The sequence below is a fragment of the Schistocerca nitens genome, chromosome 12 (assembly GCF_023898315.1).
Source record: "Schistocerca nitens isolate TAMUIC-IGC-003100 chromosome 12, iqSchNite1.1, whole genome shotgun sequence".
Classification (NCBI taxonomy): domain Eukaryota; kingdom Metazoa; phylum Arthropoda; class Insecta; order Orthoptera; family Acrididae; genus Schistocerca; species Schistocerca nitens.
Genome location: NC_064625.1, coordinates 97,509,548 through 97,527,365, shown reverse-complemented (window position 1 = coordinate 97,527,365; position 17,818 = coordinate 97,509,548). Strand labels below are relative to the sequence as shown.

At 39.6% G+C, this 17,818-nt stretch overlaps 1 protein-coding gene across 1 annotated transcript in view; it reads right to left on the bottom strand.

The window, feature by feature from the left end:
- LOC126215193 (unconventional myosin-Ib) overlaps positions 1-17,818 on the bottom strand; it is an 890,664-nt gene that overhangs the window by 79,659 nt on the left and 793,187 nt on the right. The window contains exons 21-22 of the mRNA XM_049941860.1: positions 8,841-8,978; positions 7,933-8,039 (exon numbers count right to left, since the gene is read on the bottom strand). Of these exons, the coding sequence (XP_049797817.1) occupies positions 7,933-8,039; positions 8,841-8,978 (245 nt within the window). The remainder of the gene's footprint in view (positions 1-7,932; positions 8,040-8,840; positions 8,979-17,818) is intronic.

Genomic DNA, 17,818 nt, shown 5'->3' with positions numbered 1-17,818 from the left:
ATCAAAGCCTTTATTATGGCCGGAGGTGGTTGTTCTGGGTACTGATTTCTCAGGATCTATGCACCCAAATTGCATTAAAATGAAATCACATGTCAGTTCTAGTATAATATATTTGTCCAATGAATACCCGTTATCATCCACATTTCTTATTGGTGTAGCAATTTTAATGGCCAGTAGTGTAGGTCTAGGTGAAACCAAGCTAATTGATGGATGTTTCTACTGGCGACCAGATTCTGCTGTGACAGTTCTAGAGTCATTCAGAGAATGGCTATAGTCAGTAGCATGTAAATACGTAGATCATACATTACTAGCTGGAGGCGAATTTAACAGACCGCGTATAGACTGCGACTGATGGAGCACTCACTGCAAAAAATGAAGACCTGAGTTCGAGTCTCAGTCCACTAGACAGTTTTAATCTGTCAGGAAGTTTCATATCAGTGCACACTCTGCTGCACAGCGAAAATTTATTCAATGTGGAATAATCTAAATCATAGGTAAAGCAAATGTAGACTTCGTTTCATCAGTTGGATAATCAGAAAATTCAATCTACAATGAATATTGCTTACAAAATTCTGTGGCCACCATATTAAATAGGAATAACTGAGAACACTTAATGCATTCAAAGAAGAGCAGAACAAATTGTGACAGATTTCTTTGACCCACAGGAAAGCATTGTGGAAATGCTGGAAAAACCGTAACTGGTAGAGGCTTAAAGTTAAGATGCCAACTATTCCTCAAAGGTTGCTTACAAAGTTTCAAGAACCAATATTAAGTGAGGAATCTTCCCACACTAAGTCTGCAGTATCCCACTTCTGTAGGAGAGCAAAGACAAGATCGGACAAAGTGTCACATGCACAGAAGCAATTAATATTCCCACACTCCATCACAAACTGAACAGGGAGAAACCCTAATGTACGAGGGTAATCCCAAAAGTAAAGTCTCCTATTTTTTTTATAAGTACATAGACCTGTTTATTTCTACAATGGTTTACATCAGTTTACAGCTTGAACATTTAGCTATTTTTCGACATCATCACCATTTCTATCGATGAATTTTTGTAGACGCTGTGGCAGTTTTTGTATGCCCATGACATACCAGCTCGCCACTATGCTGTTCAGAAAGTTATGAACCTCTTCTTTCACCTTGTTGTCGGAGCTGAATTGCTGGGACCACAATTAATGCTGACAGGTACTGTGAGGCTGAAAAAACTCAAACGGGCAATTCAGAACCAGATAAGAGGAATGTTGAGCAAGGGCGTACACATTCTCCATGACAATGCTCGCCCACACGTCACTCGGCAAACCGTTGCTCTCCCGCAGCAGTTTCAGTGGAACGTAATCACCCACCCACTCTACGGTCCTGATATGGCACCCAGGAACTATCACCTGTTCCCTAGGTTAAAAGAACATTTGGCCGGAAAGTGATTCAGCTCTGACGACGAGGTGAAAGAAGAGGTTCGTAACTTTCTGAAAAGCATGGCTACACACTGGTATGTTGTGGGCATACAAAAACTGCCAGAGCTTCTACAAAAATGCATCCACAGTTATGGTGAATATGCCAAAAAATAGCTAAATGTTCAAGCTGTAAACTGATGTAAATCATTGTAGAAATAAACCGATCTATGTACTTATAAAAAAACAGGAGACCTTACTTTTGGGATTACCCTCGTATAGTAAAAGGGGAACCACTCACCACTACACACTTTACAATGGCTTGCAGGGTATGGATGTGCACTGTCTGACTGAAAATGTCCAGATACCTATGAGTGGGCATTAATACAGGGCGTGTCCACCTTTAGAACACCTTTAACTCTGCTGGGGACTTCCAATGATGTGTCTCTTCCAATGAGGTGTCTCATTGTTCCATTGGATTCAGGTCAGACTCTAGGCAGGCGAATCGATTTCAGGAATGTTATTGTCCACAAACCATTGCCTCACAGATGCTGCTTTACAACAGGGTGCAGTATCATGCTGATACAAACAATCAAACTGTCTCCAAACTGTTACTCTATAGTATACATTAGACAATGCTGTAAAATCTTCTACGTCCAGTCCACCCCCAGTAGCTGAGTGGTCAGCACGACAGACTGTCAATCCTAAGGGCCGGGGTTCAATTCCTGGCTGGGTCGGAGATTTTATCCACTCAGGGACTGGGTGTTGTGTTGTCCTAATCATCATCATTTCATCCCCATCGACGCGCAAGTTGCCGAAGTGGCGTCAAATCGAAAGACTTGCACCCGGCGAATGGTCTACCCGAAGGGATGCCCTAGCCACATGACATTATTATTATTACTTCTTATGTCCTTGGACAGAATTTAGAATTGATTTTCTTCAGCACACTCTAACCATGAAAAACATCCCCATACCATAACATCAGCTTCTCCATACTTCACTATTAGCATTACACATGACCTTGATGGCAGGTAACATTCTCCAGACATTCACCAATATCAGACCATTACTTCAGATTGCCACAGGGTATAGCATGATCCACCACTTCAAATCACCCACCTCCAGTCACCCACCGTCCAATGGCATCACTCTTTATAACACCCCAAGCATTGGTTAGCACTGATAACAGAAATGTGTGGCTCGTGAGGAGCTGTGTGACCATTGTATCACATTATTTTTACCTCCCTATGCTCATTCATTATGCTAGCTGGACTTCCAGTAACACTTATCAGGGTGCATACAGGGACAAGGAAAAAAAATTCCCGGAATTTTTCCGGATACCCTTTTTAAAAAAGATGCTTTTTTTCTGGGCAAAAATACACTTTTTCTGTGCTAAGTGACAGTAGTTTTTCCATAGATTTTTCCCTCAGAACTGTAAAACTTACCAATCCCTTGAATGGTTAACATTTTATACACTGGCGTAAAACTTTCTGGAACAAAAGAAAAAATAAAAAAAGACGGGAGAGAGAAATTTTGGAAAGGCTATTAATGACAAAAAAAGGAGAGAAGTTTTGGAAAGACTTTTGATGTGCAGTAACATATAAGCTGCATATTTTCATATTACGAGAGTATAAATTCAAATTGCAACAAACACAGTGCGTTAGTTTCCCTAGCGTTGAAATCAAGATCGCGATGTCCTTTTGTAAGTCAGTCATATCTAATGCCACATGATATCGCCAGCCGAAGACAGCAGATATTCAGAGCATAGAACACATGTCACAGTCAGCCAATAGCAAGATCAATGTAATGTAGCGTGAACACACAAAGAGGAAACGTTAACGGATTACATTAATATACATAGTATACTACAAGAAAAGCTAAGCTTTCACATACAATATTGGTCTTTTTTTGCATGTGTTATACTTTAAGATACATCACACAAATGTGCCAGTAAATTTAAAATTATGACATAAATGTCTGGTGTTCTGTGCTCGAAATTCTTGAAAGTAAAACGCTCATTTCCATTGTTATGAAGTATTACATAGTCTTCGCCCTACGGCCTTTGATATAATTTTGCTGTTTGCAGACGCTTGTGCGTGCACAGTGGTTTGTTGTTGTAAATGGCGCATTTCCTTTGCCACTGAAGTTTCATTTTTTTTTCCTCTCGTTTATATTTTATTGCTGCAGTATCATTCTCTAGTAGCAGGATAGAGTAACATTCTTTGCTAGAGAATCAATTCTTACCAGTCAAAATTACAAAAATTTAACTTGTCCCAGGTCATATACGCCCTGTTTATATGAGTGATTCCTTCTGCCAGTTTCATGTGATTTTTTTCAAAACATTCCAACATGCTCAGCAGTCCCTGTTCGTCCGTACATGAGGTCTGCCAAGTCTTAGTTTAGGTGTGGTTGTTCTTTTGTGTTTCCATTTCACAATCACATCACCAACAGTCACCTTGGGCAGCTGCAGAAGGTGCCCCTGATTGATTTGTTACACAGATTACATATAATACTAATCCATACTCGAAATCACTCATCTCTCATTCTGCTGTTACTGACAACACAATACTCCCTACCATCTTCTAGTTTAGATTAGATTAGTACTCGTTCCATAGATCATGAATACGACACTTCGTAATGATGTGGGACATGTCAGATTAATAAAAGGTGTCTGTACAAGATACACTACTGACCATTAAAATTGCTTCACCAAGAAGAAATGCAGATGATAAACAGGTATTCATTGGACAAATATATTATACTAGAACTGACATGTGATTAAATTTTCAAGCAATTTCGGTGCATAGATCCTGAGAAATCAGTACCAAGAACAACTACCTCTGGCTGTAATAACGGTCTTGATACACCTGGGCATTGAGTCAAACAGAGCTTGGATGGTGTGTACAGATACAGCTGCCAATGCAGCTTCAACACGATACCATGGTTCATCGAGAGTAGTGACTGGCATACTGTGACGAGCCAGTTGCTCGGCCACCATTGACCACACATTTTCAATTGGTGAGATATCTGGAGAATGGGCTGGCCAGGGCAGCAGTCGAACATTTTCGGTATCCAGAAAGGCCCATACAGGACCTGCAACATGCAGTCATGCATTATCCTGCTGAAATGTAGGGTTTTGCAGGGATCGAATGAAGGGTAGAGGGACGGGTCATAACACATCTGAAATGTAATGTCCACTGTTCAAAGTGCCGTCAATGCGAACAAGAGGTGACCAAGATGTGTAGCCAATGGCACCCCATACCACCACGCCAGATGATACGCCAGTATCGCAATGACAAAGACATGCTTCCAATGTGCGTTCACCGCGATGTCGCCAAACTCGGATGAGACCATCATGATACTGTAAACAGAACCTGGACTCATCCGAAAAAATGACGTTTTGCCATTCGTGCACCCAGGTTTGTCATTGAGTACACCATCGCAGGTGCTCCTGTCTGTGATTCAGCGTCAAGGGTAACCGCAGCCATGATTTACGAGCTGATAGTCCATGCTGCTGCAAACGTCATCGAACTGTTCGTGCAGATGGTTGTTGTCTTGCAAACGTCCCCATCTGTTGACTCAGGGGTCGAGACGTGGCTGCACGATCTGTTACTGCCATGCGAATAAGATTCCTGTCATCTCGACTGCTAGTGATACAAGGCTGTTGGGATCCAGCATGGTGTTTGTATTACTCTTCTGAACCCACCGATTCCATATTCTGCTAAAAGTCTTTGGATCTCGGCCAACGCGAGCAGCAGTGTCACAATACAATAAACCGCAATTGCGATAGGCTACAATCTGACCTTTATCAAAGTCAGAAATGTGATGGTACGTATTTCTCCTCCTTACACAAGGCATCACAACATTTCACCAGGCAACGCCGGTCAACTACTGTTTGTGTATGAGAAAACAGTTGGAAACTTTCCTCATGTGAGCCCGTTGTAGGTGTCGCCACCGGCGACAAACTTGTGTCAATGCTCTGAAAAGCTAATCATTTGCATATCACACCATCTTCTTCCTGTTGGTTAAATTTTGCAACTGTAGCACATCATCTTTGTGGTGTAGCAATTTTAATGGCCAGTAGTGTATTACATGACACTTTTTTTTGTGGGGTTGGGAAATTACCCACTTACTATATCCAAAAATTCATCTAATAAGTGAAGGAGTTGCCATTAAGAAATTCTTTTAATTTCCTTTTAAATGTTACATGGCTATCTGTCAGACTTTTGATGCTATTAGGTTAAGTGACCGAAGACTTTTTTGGCATCACAATTTACCCCCTTCTGAGCCACAGTTAGATTTAACCCTGAGTAGTGAAGATCATACTTTCTCCTAGTGTTGTAGCCATGTACACTGCTATTACTTTTGAATTCATTCAGATTGTTAATGACAAATTTCATAAGTGAATATATATGTTGTGAGGCTACAGTGAAGATCTCTATCTCTTTAAATAAGTGTCTGCAGGATTATCTTGGATGAGCTCTAGAAATTATTCTGATTACACGCTTTTGTGCAATGAACGCTCTTTTACTCAATGATGAGTTACCCAAGAATATGATGCCATAAGCAGATTCAGAAGGATGTAGGCTGCAGTAGGTACTGGGAGATGAAGAAGCCTGCACAGGATAGAGTAGCATGGAGAGCTGCATCAAACCAGTCTCAGGACTGAAGACCACAACAACAACAACAACAAAAGCAGAGAATGAAAATAGGCATGGTAAGCTAATTTACTGAGATGTATATCGCCAAAATTTGCAATGACCCTAACAGCATAAGCAGCTGAACTCAAAAATTTCAGCAGATCTTCAGTGTGTCCACCTCTCATAACATCTAGTGGTCAATTCCACATTGCACAGGGCTGTCCAGATACTTTTGATCACACAGTGTAAATGTAGATACAGAAAAGTGAAATGACTGACTGACTCTACACAATGAGACTGCTGGCTATTTCATGAAAAAGTTGGGGCTGTCAGTCCTAGTGTAGCATGAACTATAGGCAAATGTATTTCATTAGTGGTGCAAGTAGGAGTGCAAAGGAAATTCAAGCATATCCTATCTGAAAATATGCCAACAGATAATGGAAGAGTAAATAAAGGAATGTTAATGCAACTAAAAATCCTTAACATCATTTGCTGAAGGAAAATGTTGTGTCTTTAACTGAATAACACTGTGTATGAATGGTTAAGTTTGTACTTAGTTGTATGAATGGTTAAGTTCGTACTTAGTCTGAAGTGTACATACAGTGTTAAGAGTTATGACACTGACAATAAAGCAGTTTTCTAATAAATCACACAGATCACAGATCATTGTGTATGTATAATAAATCTTAGTAAATGTTTTGACAATAATTTTGATGCAAACATGAATCAAGTGTTTGTTTCTGTTTAGGGTTGCAGGCCTCAGTTGGTAAAAATGGAATCCTTACAGTATCGCTTTTCTGTCCATCTTCTGTCTGACTGTTAAGAACCATTTTTCTCAGGAAATGGTACATTTATCAAGTTAAAATTTATGTTGCATTCTATGGTACATGAGCCCTTAATCGTGTACAAAATTTAAGGTTCTAAGTCAATGCAATCAAAAGATACAACCATTTATGTCACATATTTTGATATTAGCAAAGTCATTCATCAAAACCCATAGGATACTTCCCAGAATCATGAAATTTAGCAAGAAGGAAGATTTCACTGTACAACCAAAGGAAAAATCAAAACAACTGTTAATTTGTAATTATATCAAACACAAAAAATATTTTTTGTCATTTTTTTTTATCCACCTGTCTGTCCATGTGTTAATACCCCTTTTTCTAAGGAACGGGTAGGCGTGTCAAGTTCAAATTTATATCACATACCAAACCCTACAGACCCTTCACAAAGTTAAACATGTAAGCTTGTAAGTCAATCAAATTGAAACATACTGTCATTTTATGTCACATATTTTTCTACTCACAAACTCACTCATCAAAACCTATAGGGTACTTGCCGCTGACCTAGAATCATGAAATATGGCAAGAAGCAAGGTTTCGTAGTACAAGCAAAGACAAAACAATCTGAAAATTGTTATTATATCATGTAAAAGTATCTTTCTGCCATTGACCATCTGTCAAAAGCATAACAGAAAACATTACTGCATGCAAAAAGAAAACATAAATTACAGTCAAGTTCAGCAGTAAATAAAAAATATTTTATTAAATCTTCTTTTTCTACATACATAGGCCAATGTCCCACGCTCGCATCTTTTTCTGTGTCCTGGCTAGTCTCAGGAATTGCTGTAGAGATTTTGAAAGCCTACAAATTCCTGGGACCGATATCTGGCCAGTATCAATGTTGATAACAGGCAAAAATCGTAGAGATTCTCGTTTCCCTCATTTCCCGATAAGGATTACTAACTACGTACATAATTAAGTTTGTACAGAACCATCAGAGCATAAATCTTACTTGCATTTGGCCATTTTTTTCTCCTTAAAGATACACATTTATCAAGTAGGTACCATTAAATTTTTAAGGACTACATAACACTCAAGCAAGTTTCGTTCAATGCTTACCTGCGGGGATACGATGCTTTCCGTTCTTTGAAGATGATGCTGGCCGTTACTTTTTCCCTCATACGATTCCGAGCTGTCTGATCGAATTTAAGGCGATATTTGTGACACTGAAAAGGAAAATCATATTAAAGAAGAATAAAATAAATACTAAAGTAGAAAGTAATGAGAGATACTAGATAGAACAGCAGAAAATGCCTTCTTAACAATGTTTTAAATAAAATTTTTATGTGGTTAAAGAAGGACAGATATGTAACACATAAAAGAAATGGAAACATGTACATATCCTGCTAGTCACCGCAGACATTGCCTAAGGAACAATACAAATTTCAAAAATCTGCTAAACAGCAAGTCTACAAGCTATTAATTTAATTTAACATTTTCAGTGGTTACACTAACAGTAATCACACTACAATCTTTATTTTAAAATCATGTATTGTGCATATTTAGCTTTCCTCTAAAGTATTCCTGAGTTATGGTTTAAAATTTGCTTACCACTTATCAGTAAGCAAACTGCAGCAAGCCAATATGAACACAAATTAAAGAATGTGATAATCCTTCCCACATTTAGGAGCACGTGAATAGATGAAAAAAAAGGAATTTCATATGTAGTTCAACTAATAATGGGAAATGAGTTTTACAGAGAAGCCAGCATCAAGGAAATTTGCTTAGCTTTGTGTTGCAATCGGCATTTCATCTCGCCCTTGTTTTAATAGTTTTAATTTTCTATCTTCTTCCAGTCTTTGCTTGGCTTCTTATGAAGGGAACTGTAATTACAGAAAATGAAATTTATAGCTCCTTGTTGTTCTAAATGTTTGTATCATCCTTTCTCCACATCGTCCAATTTTGGAAACTGATAAATAACTTTAAAAATTGAGCAATTATTTATAAATGTTAGATATTAGTCTTACCCTCCACTTGTGGTGCAACCTTCGGAGTAACAGAGACGTGTCGGCAAGGCGGCGTGGGCAGGGAGGCCAGTCTCGGTAGGTAGGAGATTCGCTTTCAGGAGGGAGAAGATGAGAAAGGCGCAGCAGAAATTGTCTTCTCTGCAACATCAGTGACAGCAAATGAGGAAGATAGTACTCATCACTGTCTATTTCAAGCAACTGAATTCAGATATGTAAATAGAAACTACTTTCAATGATTATGAGAATCTAATTCATAATTAACAACAAAAAATTCACAATATTTTATAGGAAACTAATTAACACTTTATTTCTTTTAAATCCTGTTCACTGATTTTACAGAAAGCAACTTGTGAAGCAGAGTTAATCACTAAAATTTTTTTGTTACCTCACAGTCATTATATTCCAATGACCCAAATAAAAATTTCAACTTGTGAAATAACTACATAAAATGAAATAAGAAGTATTGCTAATACTAATAATATTGTTTGTATTCCTTTTTGCCTGCTTCATTTACTGCATTTTTATATTTTCTCCTTTCATCAATTAAATTCAATATTTCTTCTGTTACCCAAGGATTTCTACTAGCCTTCGTCTTTTTACCTACTTGATCCTCTGCTGCCTTCACTACTTCATCTCTCACAGCTACCCATTCTTCTTCTACTGTATTTCTTTCCCCCATTCCTGTCAATTGTTCCCTTATGCTCTTCCTGAAACTCTGTACAACCTCTGATTTAGTCAGTTTATCCAGGTCCCATCTTCTTAAATTCCCACCATTTTGCAGTTTCTTCAGTTTTAATCTACAGTTCATAACCAATAGATTGTGGTCAGAGTCCACATCTGCCCCTGGAAATGTCTTACAATTTAAAACCTGGTTCCTAAATCTCTGTATTACCATTATATAATCTATCTGATACCTTCTAGTATCTCCTGGATTCTTCCATGTATACAACCTTCTATTATGATTCTTGAACCAAGTGTTAGCTATGATTAAGTTATGCTCTGTGCAAAATTCTACCAGGCGGCTTCCTCTTTCATTTATCTCCCCCAATCCATTAGCACCCACTATGTTTCCTTCTCTCCCTTTTCCTACTCTCGAATTCCAGTCACCCTTGACTATTAAATTTTCGTCTCCCTTCACTACCTGAATAATTTCTTTTATCTCATCATACATTTCATCAATTTCTTCATCATCTGCAGAGTTAGTTGGCATATAAAATTGTACTACTGTAGTAGGCATGGGCTTCGTGTCTATCTTGGCCACAATAATGCGTTCACTATACTGTTTGTAGTAGCTTACCCGCACCCCTAGTTTTTTATTCATTATTAAACCTACACCTGGATTACCCCTATTTGATTTTGTATTTATAACTCTGTATTCACCTGACCAAAAGTCTTGTTCCTCCTGCCACAGAACTTCACTAATTCCCACTGCATCTAACTTTAACCTATCCATTTCCCTTTTTAAATTTTCTAACCTACCTGCCCAATTATGGGATCTGACATTCCACGCTCCGATCTGTAGAACACCAGTTATCTTTCTCCTGATAATGACGTCCTCCTGAGTAGTCCCCACCCAGAGATCCGAATGGGGGACTATTGTACCTCCGGAATATTTTACCCAAGAGGACGCCATCATCATTTAAACATACAGTAAAGCTGCATGCCCTCGGGAAAAATTACGGCTGTAGTTTCCCCTTGCTTTCAGCCGTTCGCAGTACCAGCACAGCAAGGCCTTTTTGGTTAGTGTTACAAGGCCAGATCAGTCAATCATCCAGACTGTTGCCCCTGCAACTACTGAAAAGGCTGCTGCCCCTCTTCAGGAACCACATGCTTGTCTGACCTCTCAACAGATACCCCTCCGTTGTGGTTGCACCTACGGTACGGCCATCTGTATCGCTGAGGCACGCAAGCCTCCCCACCAACAGCAAGGTCCATGGTTCATGGTTCATGGCTAGAGGACAAATGTAAGGATATAGAGGTTTATCTCACTAGGGGTAAGATAGATACTGCCTACAGGAAAATTAAAGAGACCTTTGGAGAGAAGAGAACCACTTGTATGAATATCAAGAGCTCAGATGCAAACCCAGTTCTAAGCAAAGAAGGGAAAGCAGAAAGGTGAAAGGAGTATATAGAGGGTCTATACAAGGGCGATGTACTTGAGGACAATATTATGGAAATGGAAGAGGATGTATATGAAATGGGAGATATAATACTGCGTGAAGAGTTTGACAGAGCGCTGAAAGACCTGAGTCGAAACAAGGCCCCGGGAGTAGACAACATTCCATTGGAACTACTGATGGCCTTGGGAGAGCCAGTCCTGACAAAACTCTACCATCTGGTGAGCAAGATGTACGAGACAGGCGAAATACCCTCAGACTTCAAGAAGAATATAATAATTCCAATCCCAAAGAAAGCAGGTGTTGACAGATGTGAAAATTACCGAACTATCAGTTTAATAAGTCACAGCTGCAAAATACTAACATGAATTATTTACAGATGAATGGAAAAACTGGTAGAAGCCGACCTCGGCAAAGATCAGTTTGGATTCCGCAGAAATGTTGGAACACGTGAGGCAATACTGACCCTACGACTTATCTTAGAAAATAGATTAAGGAAAGGCAAACCTACATTTCTAGCATTTGTAGACTTAGAGAAAGCTTTTGACAGTGTTGACTGGAATACTCTCTTTCAAATTCTAAAGGTGGCAGGAGTAAAATACAGGGAGCGAAAAGCTATTTACAATTTGTACAGATACCAAATGGCAGTTATAAGAGTCGAGGGTCATGAAAGGGAAGCAGTGACTGGGATGGGAGTGAGACAGGGTTGTAGCCTCTCCCCGATGTTATTCAATCTGTATATTGAGCAAGCAGTAAAGGAAACAAAAGAAAAATTCGGAGTAGGTATTAAAGTCCATGGAGAAGAAATAAAAACTTTGAGGTTCGCCGATGATATTGTAATTCTGTCAGAGACAGCAAAGGACTTGGAAGAGCAGTTGAGTGGAATGGACGGTGTCTTGAAAGGAGGATATAAGATGAACATCAACAAAAGCAAATAGAGGATAATGGAATGTAGTTGAATTAATTCGGGTGATGCTCAGGGAATTAGATTAGGAAATGAGACACTTAAAGTAGTAAAGGAGTTTTGTTATTTGGAGAGCAAAATAACTGATGATGGTTGAAGTAGAGAGGATATAAAATGTAGACTGGCAATGGAAAGGAAAGCATTTCTGAAGAAGAGAAATTTGTTAACATCGAGTATAGATTTAAGTGTGAGGAAGTCGTTTCTGAAAGTATTTGTATGGAGTGTAGCCATGTATGGAAGTGAAACATGGACGATAAATAGTTTGGACAAGAAGAGTATAGAAGCTTTCGAAATGTGGTGCTACAGAAGAATGCTGAAGATTAAGAGAACCGACTCATGGAGATAACAATTTGGACCTACTGATAACAAACAGACCTGAACTTTTCGACTCTATAAGTGCAGAACAGGGAATCAGTGATCATAAGGCCATTGCAGCATCCCTGAATATGGAAGTTAATAGGAATATAAAAAAAGGGAGGAAGGTTTATCGGTTTAGCAAGAGTAATAGAAGGCAGATTTCAGACTACCTAACAGATCAAAACGAAAATTTCTGTTCCGACACTGACAATGTTGAGTGTTTATGGAAAAAGTTCAAGGCAATCGTAAAATGTATTTTAGACAGGTACATGCCGAGTAAAACTGTGAGGGACGGGAAAAACCCACCGTGGTACAACAACAAAGTTAGGAAACTACTGCGAAAGCAAAGAGAGCTTCACTCCAAGTTTAAACGCAGCCAAAACCTCTCAGACAAACAGAAGCTAAACGATGTCAAAGTTAGCGTAAGGAGGGCTATGCATGAAGCGTTCAGTGAATTCGAAAGAAAAATTCTATGTACCGACTTGACAGAAAATCCTAGGAAGTTCTGGTCTTACGTTAAATCAGTAAGTGGCTCGAAACAGCATATCCAGACACTCCGGGATGATGATGGCATTGAAACAGAGGATGACACACATAAAGCTGAAATACTAAACACCTTTTCCCAAAGCTGTTTCACAGAGGAAGACCACACTGCAGTTCCTTCTCTAAATCCTCGCACAAACGAAAAAATGGCTGACATCGAAATAAGTGTCCAAGGAATAGAAAAGCAACTGGAATCACTCAACACAGGAAAGTCCACTGGACCTGACGGGATACCAATTCGATTCTACACAGAGTATGCGAAAGAACTTGCCCCCCTTCTAACAGCTGTGTACCGCAAGTCTCTAGAGGAACAGAAGGTTCCAAATGATTGGAAAAGAGCACAGGTAGTCCCAGTCTTCAAGAAGGGTCGTCGAGGAGATGCGCAAAACTATAGACCTATATCTCTGACGTCGATCTGTTGTAGAATTTTAGAACATGTTTTTTGCTCGAGTATCATGTTGTTTTTGGAAACCCAGAATCTACTATGTAGGAATCAACATGGATTCTGGAAACAGCGATCATGTGAGACCCAACTCGCTTTATTTGTTCATGAGACCCAGAAAATATTAGATACAGGCTCCCAGGTAGATGATATTTTTCTTGACTTCCGGAAGGTGTTCGATACAGTTCCGCACTGTCGCCTGATAAACAAAGTAAGAGCCTACGGAATATCAGACCAGCTGTGTGGCTGGATTGAAGAGTTTTTAGCAAACAGAACACAGCATGTTGTTATCAATGGAGAGATGTCTACAGACATTAAAGTAACCTCTGGCGTGCCACAGGGGAGTGTTATGGGACCATTGCTTTTCACAATATATATAAATGACCTAGTAGATAGTGTCGGAAGTTCCATGCGGCTTTTCGTGGATGATGCTGTAGTATACAGAGAAGTTGCAGCATTAGAAAATTGTAGCGAAATGCAGGAAGATCTGCAGCGGATAGGCACTTGGTGCAGGGAGTGGCAACTGACCCTTAACATAGACAAATGTAATGTATTGCGAATACATAGAAAGAAGGATCATTTATTGTATGATTATATGAGAGCGAAACAAACACTGGTAGCAGTTACTTCTGTAAAATATCTGGGAGTATGCGTGCGGAACGATTTGAAGTGGAATGATCATATAAAATTAATTGTTGGTAAGGCGGGTACCAGGTTGAGATTCATTGGGAGAGTCCTTAGAAAATGTAGTCCATCAACAAAGGAGGTGGCTTACAAAACACTCGTTCGACCTATACTTGAGTATTGCTCATCATTGTGGGATCCGTACCAGATCGGGTTGACGGAGGAGATAGAGAAGATCCAAAGAAGAGCGGCGCGTTTCGTCACAGGGTTATTTGGTAACCGTGATAGCGTTACGGAGATGTTTAACAAACTCAAGTGGCAGACTCTGCAAGAGAGGCACTCTGCATCGCGGTGTAGCTTGCTCACTAGGTTTCGAGAGGGTGCGTTTCTGGATGAGGTATCGAATATATTGCTTCCCCCTACTTATACCTCCCAAGGAGATCACGAATGTAAAATTAGAGAGATTAGAGCGCGCACGGAGGCTTTCAGACAGTTGTTCTTCCCGCGAACCATACGCGACTGGAACAGGAAAGAGAGGTAATGACAGTGGCACGTAAAGTGCCCTCCGCCACACACCATTGGGTGGCTTGCGGAGTATAAATGTAGATGTAGATTTAGATGTAGAAATGCATAGATCACATAACTAATGAGGAGGTATTGAATAGAATTGGGGAGAAGAGGAGTTTGTGGCACAACTTGACAAGAAGAAGGGACCGGTTGGTAGGACATGTTCTGAGGCATCAAGGGATCACAAATTTAGCATTGGAGGGCAGCGTGAAGGGTAAAAATCGTTGAGGGAGACCAAGACATGAATACACTAAGCAGATTCAGAAGGATGTAGGTTGCAGTAAGTACTGGGACATGAAGAAGCTTGCACAGGATAGAGTAGCAACAACAACAATAATATAGTTATCATTTGCAAAATCAATAAGAGTATTAAAATTATAGTTATCCGAGACATGCTATAAAGGAAGTTAGATTTAAATTTCTATTCCATACATCTATGGTGAGGAGAGGATGTAGAACATGCCAAAAAACAAGAATACATAACACACATTTAAAAATAAAAGGTAGAAGAGAAAGGCAGAGAGAGAGAGAGAGAGAGAGAGAGAGAGAGAGAGAGAGAGAGAGAGAGAGAGAGAATTGGCCCCATGGACGGGGAAAAAAATCTTAAAACTTATTTTCATTTAAAAAGCAATAATGAATGTATCACACAACATGTAAATGTACAATAAACTGAGGTGCACATTATGGTTCTTAGGCTACTGTAGCCTCATATCATCCCATAGATAATCCATTGACAAGACTCAGTTAGACTGATCACATTACTCTGCTGTAGGTTCACAGAAGTCAAATTGTATATAAAACTCACGTTATTTGTTCCTATCAATAATATATACATATTAATTGGTTCCAATAATAAATTTGGCAATAGTGTATGACTTAGCCACCAATAAATCACTTAAGTTTCTCTTAAACTCAACTTTATCAGGAATTAAACTTGTTATGGCTGCTGGCAAGTTACTGAAAATATGTAATTCTGTATAAGGGACATCTTTCTGGAGCAAATAAATAGACTTCAAATAACTATGAAGTTTGAAACTTCCTGGCAGATTAAAACTGTGTGCCGGACCAAGACTCAAACTCGGGACCTTTGCCTTTCGTGGTCAAGTGCTCTACCATCTGACCTACCACTCACGCCCCATCCTCACAGCTTCACTTCTGTCAGTATCTCATCTCCTACCTTCCAAACTTCACAGAAGCTCCCCTGCAAACCTTGCAGAACTAACACTCCTGGAAGAAAGGATATTGTGGAGACATGGCTTAGCTATAGCCTGGGGGATGTTTCCAGTGTGAGATTTTCACTCTGCAGCGGCTGTGTCTACACCATGTCTCCGCAATATCCTTTCTTCCGGGAGTGCTAGTTCTGCAAGGTTTGCACGAGATCTTCTGTGAAGTTTGGTAGGAAGGAGACAAGATACTGGTAGAAGTGAAGCTGTCAGGACAGGGCGTGAGTCATGCTTGGATAGCTCAAAAAGGCAAAGGCCCAAGAAAGGCAAAGGTCCCGAGTTCGAGTCTCGGTCTGGTACACAGTTTTAATCTGCCAGGAAGTTTCATATCAGTGCACACTCTGCTGCAGAGTGAAAACCTCATTCTGGCAACTATGAAGTTTATTCGTATTTCTAGTATTGATTTGAAATAATATACACTGGTGTGCAAAACTTAAGGACAAAAGTAACTTTAGCAGGATCTATCACTGCAAAGTGATATAACTCGATAAAACTAGGACCGCACATAGAAAAAACAGCTACAGTATAATATGGAAGGTGTCAGAAAGAAATATGCAATGACATGAACAGAAATAACACTTTTAATCAAAGACATAATTACACTGATGTTCCCATGATTTATGATGGTTCCCCGGTCATTACAAAAGGCAGGATATGGTTGTTAATAGGGTGTTTGATCACAATGGATAGCAATGTATAAAATGACTTTTATCGTAATAATATGAATATTTATATATGTGTTTGGAGAGAGAGAGATTTATTTTTGATTGGGACTTTACTTTAAGTCATAACTGGTACCTGAATTTTGGTTGCAGCCTCCTTAAATGGTCAGCTTCTGCACCAGTTGGTGACGTATTATAACCTGGAGGAAGTTATTGTTCTTTAAGATTTAAAGTATGACTCTGTTGTTTACTTGGCTGTATTGTGGATAGCTTCGAGCCCAAGTTTTTGTAGCTTTTCATACCCAAAGGACCACTGTTGTAAGTAAATAAGGTCAAACAGCAATCTGCTTTTCGTGAGAAAAGGAGATTGCTTGGCACACAAACTTCCTTCAAACTACACATTCTGTTGCATCGAAATTGGTCAGTGGAGTTCGGCACCATACTAATATACAAGAACAAAATCCAATTACTGTAATTAAGAAATTATGAGAGGTTGTTACATATTGAATGAACTATAGAGAATGCATTTCCTTTCCTGTATTTTAGTGAACTTTGTACACTTAAAACTCTGTCGACTGATAGCCGGTGATGACAATGAATTTCACCTCCTTTTCCAAAAACGAGATATTTCTATTCTTCACTTCCAGAAAATTTGTATACATAAATGTTTGGCAACTCTTACACATACCTTACTCAGTTTTATCACTAAAATAGCAATTTTCATTAAATGTAACAATATGTTCTGGGCGATGGCCTAGCAACACACCCTCTTTCCACAAGCTACAGATTAACAGTCCTCTTTTTTTTTTAATAACTCAACTGTCTTTTTGTTGAGTCCATACTCAAAGATTCACAACTACTATCGTTGCTGGGATTGTGCACTAAAGAGTTTTTTGCCATCCAACTGCGCTTCACTTGGTATTTACATACATTACTGAGCTTCTTAAAATAAAATTAGGCACACATTAGTTAAGAAAAGGGCAGTGAGGCTCACATAACATTACAAATGCACCCTCAGCCATGTCCTTCCATGCTGGCCACAAGATTGGTAAGGAATTCTGGCAGTAGAGAATTCCATTCCTCTACCAGCAAAGTTGACAACTGACGGGTGGTCATTAATGGATGTGGACGTGATATAATATGTCTTCCCAATGCACCCTGTATGTGCTCAATGGGATTTAAGTCAGGAGAATGGGCACTCCAGTCAATTTGCCAAATATCCTCTCATTTCAAGAATCCCTCCTCCTGCACTGTTTGATGCAGCTACACACTGTCATCCACAAAAATGAAATCAGTGCTGAATGTATTCACGACGAGATGCACTTGGGATGGAATACAGTGTTGCAATAATGTTGACCGGTGGGTGTGCTGTGGTGCGCACAGCCACACAAATGCAATGATCGGCTATCACAGCAGAGTTAAGCGGCGCCTGCAACTTAGTGCCCATGCGTTCCGCGAGCCGGAGCTAGAGGCGTTCCC